General features: G+C 39.6%; 1 protein-coding gene across 3 annotated transcripts in view; it reads right to left on the minus strand.

Annotated features, from left to right (window-relative positions):
- Positions 1-3,859: 3,859 nt before the first annotated feature.
- Positions 3,860-13,217, minus strand: part of LOC122658521 (lysophospholipid acyltransferase LPEAT1-like) — a 36,863-nt gene continuing 27,505 nt past the window's right edge. For 2 of the 3 annotated variants that reach the window (XM_043853517.1, XM_043853516.1), the window contains exons 6-8: positions 11,979-12,112; positions 5,776-5,916; positions 4,371-4,679 (exon numbers count right to left, since the gene is read on the minus strand). In XM_043853517.1, the coding sequence (XP_043709452.1) occupies positions 4,572-4,679; positions 5,776-5,916; positions 11,979-12,112 (383 nt within the window). In that variant the 3' untranslated portion in view covers positions 4,371-4,571. Of the gene's footprint in view, positions 3,926-4,370; positions 4,680-5,775; positions 5,917-11,978; positions 12,113-13,217 lie in introns of those variants that run through there. The other variant, XM_043853518.1, reaches the window with a different exon arrangement.

The raw sequence follows: 13,217 nt of genomic DNA on the forward strand, positions 1-13,217 counted from the left end.
TTACGACCTACATTGAACATACATGACTCCATTCAACTGGCCTCAGTGTGAGATTGGGGTTAAGTTAGGTTGTGGACCACGGAAGGTGTTAGACACATTAATTCACTCGGATATACTGATTTATTTATTTATTTAATATTTCTATAATATTATAAACTTTCCTAACTATTACATATCTCATAATTTTCACATGAATAAAGGTAAAATACATAGAAAAATTAAAATAAATAAAGGAGACTACCTCTGCAGATTTGCTACCAAATAAACTAACTAATTAATTTACAATATCAGTAGGCTAACCTAGATTATTATTTATCTAAAAAAACTAAAATTAAAATTCTTAGTTACATGCACATGATATTTACAACAATGCCATTCTATATGGTAATCATGAGATATTCTTGATTAATGAAACCAAAGAAGGAAAAAGAAATGCTACCTAGTCGCGTGGCTCCTACGCCTAGACATAGAAGCACACGAATGTACCACACTGCCCCCAATGAAAAGGTTAAAATCCTGCCTAAAACGATGCTTATACACACATTCATTGGCCAGTGTGCACATGCAGGCTCTAGAGGCCCAGGCAGCGATCTCTTCCCCTTAACATAAATACTCAAACATTGTTTGTAGGCAGAATGCCTTCGTTGACAAGGTACGCCTATTGTATGTCTTTTCCTCAAGTTCATTTGATTCAGTCTTTCTTATCTTGAATTGTAAATTGACTCGATTATAATCTTTTGATGGGAACGACTACTCTTGCTTCTGATATTCTTAATTTTGTTTTTTATTTAAGGAGGAGATGAGTGTGTCAAAAAGTCGTGTTCAAACCTTAGTAAATATGCATATAATACACGTATTATACACATATATGAACTTTTAATTGAAAAAAAAAAATGAATTTTAACGTATAAATGCACTTGTATGAAAGAAGAAAAAAAAACAAGTTTTTAAACGATGCCACATTATACACGTTTTTTTATATGTATTATACGTTTTACTTAAGTTTGTTACATTTAAAAAAAAAACAAAACCCCAAATCCCTCGCCCTTGAGCCCCTTCCTAATCGTAACTCACGAAACACAAAATCCCTAGCGATTGCCCTCTTCTTCTTTTCGGTCTCCATTCCCATTTGAGTTCACTGGCGATTGGCAAGTCTACATCTAAGGCTTAAATCTAAGGAGGTTGGAGGATATTATGTCTTGTTTGGTACATAATAAATATATACTCGTATTTTTGCTTACCAAGTGGTGGTATTAAACATGTACCATATTATTGGCGTATGCATTTTATCATACCGGATTTTGAAAAACACTATTGTTGTATGACCTGTTTAATTACCGTATATATCCGAATCCGTTTTATTATCGTTCCCAAACTTTGTAAGGTTCAAACTCAAATCATCTCCACTTATCATTATTACCGTAATCTGATAATTTTTTCAATTTATTTTGTTGCCTTTTTTTTTTTTTTTTTTGGGTTTTTTAAAGACTTAAAGTTTTAAGATAACGGTGTTGGGACTACAGTGTTACAACTAGTTGATGTAAATGGATAACCAAAATCCAAATCCGCATTTGTATCCGTTTAGGGACATCAGTATTCTTTTAGAGATATCCGGAAAATAATCCGAATACTTCGATTAAAATCCATCCGAAAAAAAATTCTGAATACTTAATAATAAAAAATTAAATAGACAATGATTTTGAGGGTTTTTGAAAATTCAACAAGTTCTAGATTATGATGAAAAGAAAATCATGATCTAAGAGATATAGATTGAGAGTGACATGTATCCGCTAAGGTGAGGAAGGTTCAAGTTACACAAAACAGAGATGTAAATAAATGATCAAAAATCCAAATCCAATTTGCATCCAAATCTATTTAAAAAGTATCCATATTCGACCAAGGAATATCTGACTCCAATCACATCCAATCTGTATCGATCTGTCTACATCCCTGCATACAGCTCTTCCTTAGTCGACCTCAAATACCTCTCTCAAATATTGCTTATGGTCCATCAGCTGACGTTAGTGACAGGACGATGACAACTGATGTTAATAATTATAAACAGACATTATAAGCATCGCATGTCATGGATGGTGATACGTACATCATTGTAGAACTGAAAACTAGGGTTGTCAGAGTCCTCAAGAATTCTATATTCTAACTACCCGACCTTGGGGAGCCCCTTCAATAATCAAGTCAATAAGAAATCATGTTTCACACGCCAAAGGTAGTTTTCCATAAAACGAAAATAATAAGTTCCAGTCGATTTTTGTGGGTTACCTGGTGTATACCAATACTGGGGTCAACTTAGGAATTTTCCTTTAAAAAAAAAAAAAAAAAAAACCAGTTTTTAGCCATGTGTCCAGTTCATTTTTCAACTATTGGATGGGGGAGGGAGGGGTATTAAAATCCTCTGTAGTATCGACGGGGCAGCGGTGCACATGTGTGCCACCTGACCTCTGCTGTGTCACCGGACGTGTACCACCATCCCACCGATACTGCAGAGGATCCTGGTCCGAGGGAGGGGGAGGAACACGGAGTCCAATCATGGCGTCATATCTCCAATGGTAAAGAGAAATTGGGTTGGGAAAAAAGGGCAAGAGAGCATTGCCTAATCACATGAGAATGCAAGTAGGGACGCCAACATGGATGTGGTTTTTTATTTTACGGGAGGCGAGATGGTAATTTTGCATACTCTTGTGTCCAGGCATAGAATCCATTCTACCAAGTAGTGTTCTTTTTTTCAAAAAAATAAATTTGGGATGGGTTGCTATATTTAAAATTACAATAGCTTTTGGGGTAAAAGTATTCATTCACCCAAGAACAGCCATCAATGGCTGTCAAAGTCTACCCTCCTATTTACAAATGATCGAAATTACGTTTCCAGTATTGCCTAATACCCTTTCAAGACCATTCGAAGAACTCGATCAAGGGATACCATGGCTAGAGGAAAACTCATATAGTCGTATCTTTTTGGGCTGGACAAATCAATGACTAAAAAAATAAGTTAGCCAGAACCTTCAATTTGTTATTGTTTGTATAACTTCCACAACAGAAGATGTAAACCCCAGCACAACCCTATGTCCCCTTAGCTGGGCCAAAAGCCTGAAAAATCCAATCTTGACCCACGCTCAAGGCCGGGCTGACCTTAATTGGCCCTCCCCATTGATCTACCACCAAAAGAACCTCATCCTTCATAAGCACTATCAAGAGTCTTACTCTCTTCTTTTCGTACTACCACCAAAATAAACTCGTCATACACAATCACAGTACTTCAAGTGATACATTTCACTGTCCAGAAACATGAGTTTTTCTGAAGGAAACCCCAGACAAGAGGCCTTCAATCATTTCCCGATCAGAAATTCCAGTCTTTCCAGTTTCTAATTCTGGACAACCAAACGTAGGCTTTGAAGCACAACTCTGACAAAACACTCACCCAATTGCAGCACTGTAAGGTTCTTCTAATAATGGAACCAACCACTTCAATGAAAGAACAAATATCAACACCTCAACACTGACTTGCTTTTCAGGCATGTAATACTCAATAACAATGGTAGTGCCTAGGTTACCTTCTAATCTAAACACATTCTACGGAAGCCAAAACAGGTGATGTAATAAATGAAAACGGATGATGGAATGTACAATCTAGGACAAGAATGCTAGTAAAGCACAGGATTCTGGAAACTAAGAGAGGTGAGAATATAGATACAACCAGGTGCTAGGAAGACCCTGAAGCTCCACAAACATCTTCTGCAGGGTCTAGGCATCTACAGTTAGTAGGGGTAGGACAACATAATAGCTCAGTGGAAAAAAAAAAAAGTTTTTTTTTATTATTTTATTTTCCTTTTTGTTTTTTTTCTTTCCTGTCAAAGGATCACAAAGAATTAACAGTTCGCGAATCCGAATTAGCTTTCGCAAAATAGACCTGCAGGAAGACCAAAGAGATTGTTCAGTTTTACAAATGCAGATTTTCTCTCACAAGGTTGCAGGGCACTATGATGGAGAAACACATTTGGGGACTAGAGTAACACTTTTCCCATTTGTATGAAAAACACAAACCCAGACAAAGCTTTGGGGAGTATATTCATAGACACTCAGGAAACATGAAAACACTATAGATGGAGCAAAATCCAAATTCAAACTCTCAGCGCAGATGTTTAATATGAAATTACACCTGCAGGAAGACCAAAGAGATTGTTCAGTTTTACAAATGCAGATTTTCTCTCACACAAGGTTGCAGGGCACTATGATGGAGAAACACATTTGACGACTAGCGTAATACTTTTCCCATTTGTATGAAAAAAACAAACCCAGACAAAGCTTTGGGGGGTATATTCATAGACACTCAGGAAACATGAAAACACTGTATAGATGGAGCAAAATCCAAATTCAAACTCTCAGCACAGATGTTTAATATGAAATTACACCACAATAATGAAACACTGATGTTTGACTAGATGGGTGTGGAGAAAACCAACCCTTTCTGTGCAACCATGGAAAAATATACCTAAAGAAACCAAGCAACCCAACTGTGACTAGGAAAGATGTGGGAGCGAGGCCATATATTTTTTTCAATCTTCTTTTTGATGTAAAACGCTAGGTAGGCTATTATTACCATTGAGCGCAGCATGATAGACACGCTTCTCAGCCAAGCCAATATCTGACAGTATTAAGTTACCCTGCAGGCCCCCAAAAAAAAGAAATATGAAATCAGTGTAAAATAATTCAGATTGGAATGCCAGAATGGTATTCTAAACAATATACTGTGATATACTAACCAATACAAAATATGTGGCCCATTTCCATATCATTGAGCGGGCCAAGGAATATATAGAAAACAATTACACTCTCCAGATAAATCAAACTACCTCATAAGAACCTTACTTTTCAAACCTCATCTACCTATTTTTCCAATCTTAGGATTCCCAAATTGTTTGGTTTTCAATCTACTCTCATCCCGAAGGTGGTTTGGCTTGAGCAGTCTTGATCAGTTACTGGTGTGCCATATTTATGATATAGCATGATGACACCATATTTCCATGCACTAGAAGAAATTGAGAATGCAGAAAGCTAAAGGCCCTCCACAGTGGGTAAACTCACAAGTGAGCCCTCAAAGGTACACATGGGAAGGAAATTCTGTGGGGTTCAATGCCATAAAATGGTCCTCCAAGCTACAAAGATGGAACATTTGAATTTTTTGATGTGGTAGTGGAAATTTTAAATAGTTACGTTGTCAATGAGTTTTGCAGGACCACTGAATAAGCAGTGGTTCTCAGGTAGGTCTAGAAAAGAGAGAATTGTTAGAAAGCGAGACACGTAATAGATTCAATCGTTTGCTCCAACATAGGTAAAAGATTCAATAATGCTTATTGGGGTAAATGAGGCAGAATCCAATTTATTTGGCTGTGAACTACACCTACAAGGCAACAACTACAGAACCAGAAACAAGACTTTACCCCCACAGCTATAAAAAAAAAAAAAAAAAAAAGGCGTACCCAGCACATGAGGCTCCCGCCACTGCGGGGTCTTGGGAGGGTCATAATGTACGCAGCCTTACCCCCACAGCTGCCAATATCATTAAGCTCTTTTAAACACCATAGGCAGATGTAGTGGGAAACCTATTTATCTCTAACAAATGCATGGGCTAAAAAGCTAGTTGGCTTATTTCATGGACAATGAAAACCAGTGCGTTATCTTGCATCACTGAAAACTTAAGAGAATGAATAAATGATTCTAGACCTGCATACATCTTACAGTTGAGGAAGGGGCAGATACCTCATTAGCCATTAACTTTCGGACATTATTAGCATAAAGTTTAGGATCCTCCTTTTCTTGCTCCGAGGGGCAGTAAACAGGTAACCTTGTCACCTCAATGTGATTCACAAATTGACAAAGAAGCAAAATCACATGGCGTACCTGCAAATGAGCATTAAAATAATCATGGTATGCAACTCAAATTAAATGCATTCAACGATGGCAATAAAAGAATAATTTCTTTGGACACTATTTTGAAGATCACATTCATCCCCGGGATGTGAAACCCTACTTTTGGGATCGCTGTGGGCCCCCAAGAGTACTAGGTAACTCAAATTAAGAGTTCAGTGGCAAAAGTAAAAGTAAGTGGAAGTTTTGGACACCCTTTGGACAATATAACAGAACAAGGGACATGGGTATTAAGTTTTAAAAGAGAAGGGTAAAATAGGAACTTGATTAAGAAGGGAGGGAAAAATAGAATTAAGTTGTGGAAGTAGGGGCTAAAGTGCCATTTAATAAAACTGGTCTTTAGTAGTAATAAGAAAAAGGGTCTCCTTCAACTTCCTGATACCCATGGACAGCAACAGGTGATCTACGACCATCCTTCATTTCGCCAACAAAGAAGTCATCCTTGACGATTTCTCATTCCTTCCCTCACAAGCCGCCTCTCTTCGCCATTGAAAGTACTACCTCTGCATTCCCTTTCTATAACATACCAGACTCCCTCCTTTCCAATCAGTAGGAAAAATCAATACCAATCAAATCAAAGGCTGACTTCGTCCGTGATTTTTCCGGCCCCAGGGCAGTTTACTCGACCCATTACCCAGTCTCCCACACTGCTCAAGTAAGTGTGTGACTCCATGCATTAAGGCATCTATGGAAAAAAGAATTCCTAAAGTAAGGTGGTCGTAGATCAGCACAAGTGAAGGTCGTCGTTGTGATTTCAAGTTGGAGTTGAACCATGAATTGCTTTTTTGTATATTGCACTATATCTATATATCCAGGAAACCGGGCTTGATATCCAAGAGTAAGTCATCTGCGTATCGTGCATATCTTATGTGAGTTGAGGAATCCATTATTTTGCAAAATTTGAGTAAAAAAATGTTCACGAGTACGAGCGAAGGTGGTCGTACTCCGATAGACTTGGAATCTAACAGGTATGTTGCTTGTTGAAAACGAATCCTAACACGATATAGAAAAGAATGGAAATCGCAAACAACAATCACACAATGAACACAAGGATTTACGTGGATCGGCAAGATTGCTACGTCCATGGTGAGATGAGATCTGTTTCACTATCAATGGAGAATAGGGTTACAGCCGCTCACCCTCACACCTCTCTCAGATTTCGTTACAGAGAAAGAAACCTCGCAACATATTTATAGCAAAACCCTATACAGGAATTTTACCGAAATACAAGACATCGTACCCCCAACAGTTGCTAACTCACTAGTGTGTTAAATCCAACACACATCCTGGTGATTCAGCAACTTTAGGACTCACAGTATTCGACTGAAACAATGGCTGGCGGAAAAATCAAACCAGGTACGACTTATGAGTTCTGGTTTAGGTCACACGATAGGGATAGTGCAAGGATCTCAAGTTCTAAGGTTTTGGTCACCCCTAAAGTAATTTTCAAACCCCAGAAGTTGAGGTCAAAAGAATGCGACTTGAGAGAGATCGAGCTCTCCTTGATGAAACCAGTCCTAGCGTTAGAACAGGGTACTGGAAAGGATTTCATGAACTTGATGGAAGAAGAGGAAGCAAGATGATGACGATTAGGGAACAATAAAAGAAATACCAGAGAGAACGAAAAACAGACAAGAGAAGAAACTAACCTGAGAAGAAGAAGGTGGAGAACGAGAGAGGAATCAGGAACATCCCATCAATACACAGGCCACACACACACATATTGTGACTCAGCCGTAGCTAAGCATACCATATTTGTAATCCATATCCAATTTATAAATAATAAAGGGCATCTATCACTCTGATAAGCCAAATCATTCTCTAGGACTTCCCTTCTCAACTTGGTATCAGAGCCCAATCCATTTTGGGTTTAAAAAAATATATATTTTGCCAAAGGTTTCTCTCAATCGCTGCTGGTGCTGCCGCTGCCGCCGAGGCTTTGGCCTCCCCTTCGTGTTTAGCATGGATGACTGAACATGTGCTAATGCATGTCGCCCTGCGCTAAACACTGCTGACTGCCAACAATGGACACCACCAATTGCCGCTGCCACTCCTGTGGCCCTGTTTGCTTTCGCCTAGGGTCCTAGGCCCTCTACTTACTGCCGCCAGCCCCAGCCAACACCCCAAGCCCTCCTTCTGCTGCATGCAGGCTCTATCGCCACCACCTGGCCTCCCGCCTGCTATCGTCAGCACCGCTTGGCCCCCTGCCACCTGGCTACCCATCACCTTCACTGACTTCCGGTTGGCCCCTGCCACGTTCACCAGCTCATCTAGGCCCTCTGAATGGCCTCTTGATGACCTTCCCAGGCCCCTCACTTGCTTCCGCTAGGCCTCCCACCTGTTACCACCGGCCCTGCCAGGCCCTCTAGGCCTTCTGCTTGCCCTTTGCAGCCATCACCGGCCATTCCAGGCCTTCCTCCTAGTCCTCTACTGTTACTGCCAGCCATTTAAGGTCCTTGGGATTGGCCCGTGTGCTCCTTCACGACTCTTTGATTACTCCATGATTGCTGCCCGCCTCATGCTACACTAGCTCTTTGTTTCCTTGGGCTTCTCTTGGTATGTTTTAGTTGCTCCTTGTGAGGTACTTCTCCTACAACTTCTTGTGTTTATTTCCTTGACTCTATGACAGAAGATTTTGTAACTTCCCTTGGTACTGGGAGTGGGGCTTTGAGCTGCCTTGGCACTCCCCATCACCACTCTCTTCAGCCAAGACCCATCAAGTTGAATGGACTTAACTATCTTGCATGGTTACCCGCCTGTCTCCTTACCATTCATGGTAATCATTTTTTGGGGTACCTCACTAGTGACATCCCCACGCCTACTGAGGCTTCTGCCAAGGAAAATTGGTTTGCTTAGTATGTAGACCATTCCTCTGGGCTCTGGATTTATTTCACTAGTGCCAGGGAATTCGGTTCATCAATGTCAAAGAATATTTTAGCATATTCTACAAAAAGTTGAATCTAGAGGTATGTTCGAGGTTTAAATGTGATGTAGGACAATTTTGTGAAACCACATCTTTCATCATAATCAATCATATTCCAGCCAAACAAGTATGATTTATTGGGGTTTACAGGCTGTTGTAGTTGAAAGAAATAATGGAAGGGACTTGGGAAATGAAAATGGGGTTGGGAGAAATATGATAATTAAATAGGAATAGTTAGCTGTAGGTTTAGAGTTTGAAAGAGAGGAGTGGATAGAAGAAAAAGAAGGTAAAGAAGAAAGAAGATGATGCAGATTCATCACCAAATAGGGCTTGTTTCATTGGGAATAAGTCTAGGGTTGGGTTACATACATGTTGGCCTTTGATCCCATGGGTTTCTAATGTAATAGGCCACTTTTATGGGCCTAAAATATGGGTCTATAGGTTGCATACGGGATTAGCCCAATACTTAGTTTATTTTTATGTTTTTTAATTGAACCGGTTCAAATTAGTTGCATCCAATTGGTTCAATTTAAGTGATCATGTGACTTGGTTAAGTGGTCATGTGATGTAAGTTGGGCTGGATTAGGACTCTATAAGTCTAGCCATGTTTTGAGTTTATTTCCTTTAGTATTCTAGTTTCCTAGTCAGTTTAAGTTACCTAATAGGTTAGGGATAGGATTAGGCCATCCCTTTTTAGTGTCTAAGCCTATTTTTGAGTCTTCTATATAAGTTTGTAAGAGAGGCCAACATTAGATACGAATTTGATTAATAAAAATTAGCTTTATGCTTGCTGCCATTGCTGCTGCTCTTTGTGAGTGTATATCCTTGTGGATCTCAAGGTGGATAGGGTGGGTGGACTCCTGCGACTCCATGCATTGTGAAGATCAGGAGGTTTCTTCAAGTTATCAAGTTGCTGCCATTGTTCTCTGCAATCCAGTAAGTTTGAACCTGCTATTTGTTTTTAAACCTTCTTCTACCAGCCTTTATCTTCCCTTAGACCTAATCCACATTCCCCTCCATCCATCAAGCCCTAATCTCCATTAAACCTGCAACTCCTACCTCAACTAGGACTCCCTCATAACTCCAGATTTAGCCATCAATTTCGAACTCTACTTCTAGCCTATATCCCCCACACCTCTCCCTACACTCGACCTTAAACCTAGCCCTTCGTCTCCACTACAACCCCTCCATTCCCCCACTCCATTAAACCTAAAACCTGCTACTCGATTCTGCCCAGGATTGCAAAATTTTAGAACCCATCCAAACCCTAATATTTATATGCCATTAAAGCCTCCTAGACCTGCATATTAAAACCTCATAAACCCCATTACCTTTATTCAACCCCAACCCTAATTTCTGCCCTAATTAGCCTAAGCTGTCCCAATCGGCCAGCCTTGTTAGGTGATCCTATTCCCTGGCTCCTAGTGGGACTTCTCCTATCTAGGACTACATTAGAAGATCATCTTGGCTTCACACCATCTTGAATTGCATAGAATCACTCATGCTTTCATTCCTTCCTTGCTTGCTTGCTTATCTTCCATCTCCAACTACAGTCTTTTTAAACCCCAAAAAGAAAAAAAGAACCTGATAACTACTTTTCCAGCAATAACTACTTCTCCAGCAATAACTCCCTTACAACATTAGTACAATTCTGGCCCCAAATAAAAATCCAACAAAACAACAAAAAGAACTACACATAATGCTGGTCATTTATCCATAATGAAGTGACATGTGGCTGCATAAATCCTTGAGTGATGTCCTCATCAAAATGTCAGCATAAGGAGCAAAACAACGGTTATCTCCAGTTTCCACTTGACACCTAGTATTTTGTGTGAGCACAACGAAGCAACTGTTTCGAAGATATTTTAAGGCTAGCAATTAATTTGCTTTATATGTTCATCTTTGTGAAGAGTGAAGTTCGAATTTGATAAATGGCAATCTTACAATGTAAGAGTGGGTCAGTTTTTTTTCCTAAGTTCTAGGGTTCCTCTATCTCAAGCTATGGGATATGCCAATTTGGGGAAGAGCAATTATGAAAGAAAAAAAAAACAGAAAAAAGCTGGGTACCTGACAGTACTTTTCTGGAGGAAAGGTCACTATTAGGACTTGTTTGCTACCGTTTCACCTAAAAGCTCAAACTGTTAGGGAAGGGCAGCGTCAATATATACATCAACAGTCCCCCGCACGTGTAGGCCAAGATCCCATGGTCTTTGCACGTGGAGCTCAAGTGGCATTTCCTTCGCACGGCACCAGGGGAGAAGAAATGTCGGGAAAACTCTTCCGAAGCACTTTCCAGGAGTCGAACACTTCAGCTCCCTGCTCTGATACCATGTTCACTACCGTTTCACCTAAAAGCTCGAACTGTTAGGGAAGGGCAATGTCAATGTATACATCAACAGGACTCCAGCCACTACCTACTTTACACGGCTCTTCTTGATGGCCTCTGTTGCTAAATGATTGAGCAAACAAAATCCACTTTCCTTTCAAAAGGAGTGGATTAGAGATCTAAATTTATCTTCTTCCCTAGGACAAGGTCTCTCATATTCGCATTCCTTGTTCGTTCTCTTTGGGGGGGAGGGTATGGTAAGAGTTTCTGTTTGTATGAACAGTTTTTCTTAGGATCAGATGGATACCTTTTCTATTTGAACAGTTTATTATACCTAGGTGCTTGTTCAACTCCTTTTACTTTCTTCCTCAATTACCTGCACTACAGGACCAAATTGATACTGACTAAAGCAGAGTAAAAGGTACACAACAGAGTCATCTCAACTCAGGCAATAAATAATAATTTTCCTAAAAATTGTTTGTTAATATTCACAATGCAGTGCCAAGTATCTGAAAGTGCAGGTCAAAAAATTGTAGCCCTGGATATTAAAGCATGAAAATCATTTGTAGATGCCATAGTTATCAAGGCGTCGCCATGGTGTCCAGTCTCCTTGGTCGCCTTGCCGCCATGGCGGTGTCGCCTTGATTTTTGACTGTCTAAAACACCATGGTCACCTTCCCGCCTTGATAACTATGGTAGATGCAACCAATGGAACAAATTTTCTTTTCATCAACAAATATTGTTAAAATTAATATAAGTATGAACAGCTCATGAAGAGCTACACACCCCAGATATGGAATCCCAGGCTGGACTAAATCTCCTGTAAGGATATCTTAGGATCACCGGAAGTACAGGGGATTTCGACAAGAATGCACCTGTCTTGAATGGAAGGAGGAAGTCTCCATTTGTAGTTGTGCCCTCTGCAATTGATAAGAAGCAGAATCAAGAAATGTGAATAATAATTTAGCAAAGCACATATTCAACAATTAGAAAAGGTAGGGTCTACACTCTTCCTTTCTCTAAATGTGATTGTGGGAGCTTCAAAACAATAGGAATATAGGCCCCACCAATGCTTTTAGAACCAGACCAGGCGTCAGACCATTCAGGCAAAAAGGTCAGTGGTCCGGTGGTCCAAACGATCCTGCATTACAATATATTCATTATATTTGTCCCGTGCAAAGTGTCCTAGCGGTGTGATTGTGTGTTTTGATTCTTAAATTGTTCTAGAGTTTTAGCCACTGGTGTCACATTTATTCTTATGATTTTAAGTTAGTTTAGTGGTTAAACTTAAATATTAAGTTTCGTCACCAAAAATCATGAAAACAGCATTGCTGCAATGGTAAGTCCAGTGCTTGTATTGAAAAGGACACGGGTTCAGGCCTTCCCCTTCCCCAAATTTGCCTACAGATGGGACACTCTTAATTAATAGAATCCGAGTGATTTTATGCACAGCCTTAGAGTTTCAACCCCCAAAGCTTTCATGAACATGATTTAAGTGCATGACTTTGCATCATTCTATTCTTACTGATAAAAAAATCAATGACATTTCCAGGCAAATTAAAGCACTCGCATGTTTATGAGTTGGGACTATGAACTAAAGTCAGCACATGTGACAGGCTTGAACTGGATGGGGGGTAGGTAGAAAGAACCCTAGGTTCAGAATTACACACCCCTGTGACAGGATCTCAAGAAAACCCTTAAACAGAATTTAGGGCAACGATAAATTCAAAGTCAAACTTATCCAATGAAGGTCAGATTTTGACCAAGGCTCACAAACTGTTAGAATAGATAATCCCCTGAATATAGCAATATTCGAATGTTTGGATTGAACACAACAATCAAATAAATAAGTCTGGAACAGTTCAGAAAACTGGAGTTTAACAATCAGAATATCAACAAAGTTTTTTGAAATCCATGGACTGAATCTGGTTATGAAAACAAAACAGAAAACTTAGCAAAACCTGTGATCAGATTACTGATAAGTAAAGGGAAGAACAAGATTAAGAAAAGAAAATAAGAAGACAA

This window comes from Telopea speciosissima, chromosome 4, assembly GCF_018873765.1.
Source record: "Telopea speciosissima isolate NSW1024214 ecotype Mountain lineage chromosome 4, Tspe_v1, whole genome shotgun sequence".
NCBI classification, from domain to species: domain Eukaryota; kingdom Viridiplantae; phylum Streptophyta; class Magnoliopsida; order Proteales; family Proteaceae; genus Telopea; species Telopea speciosissima.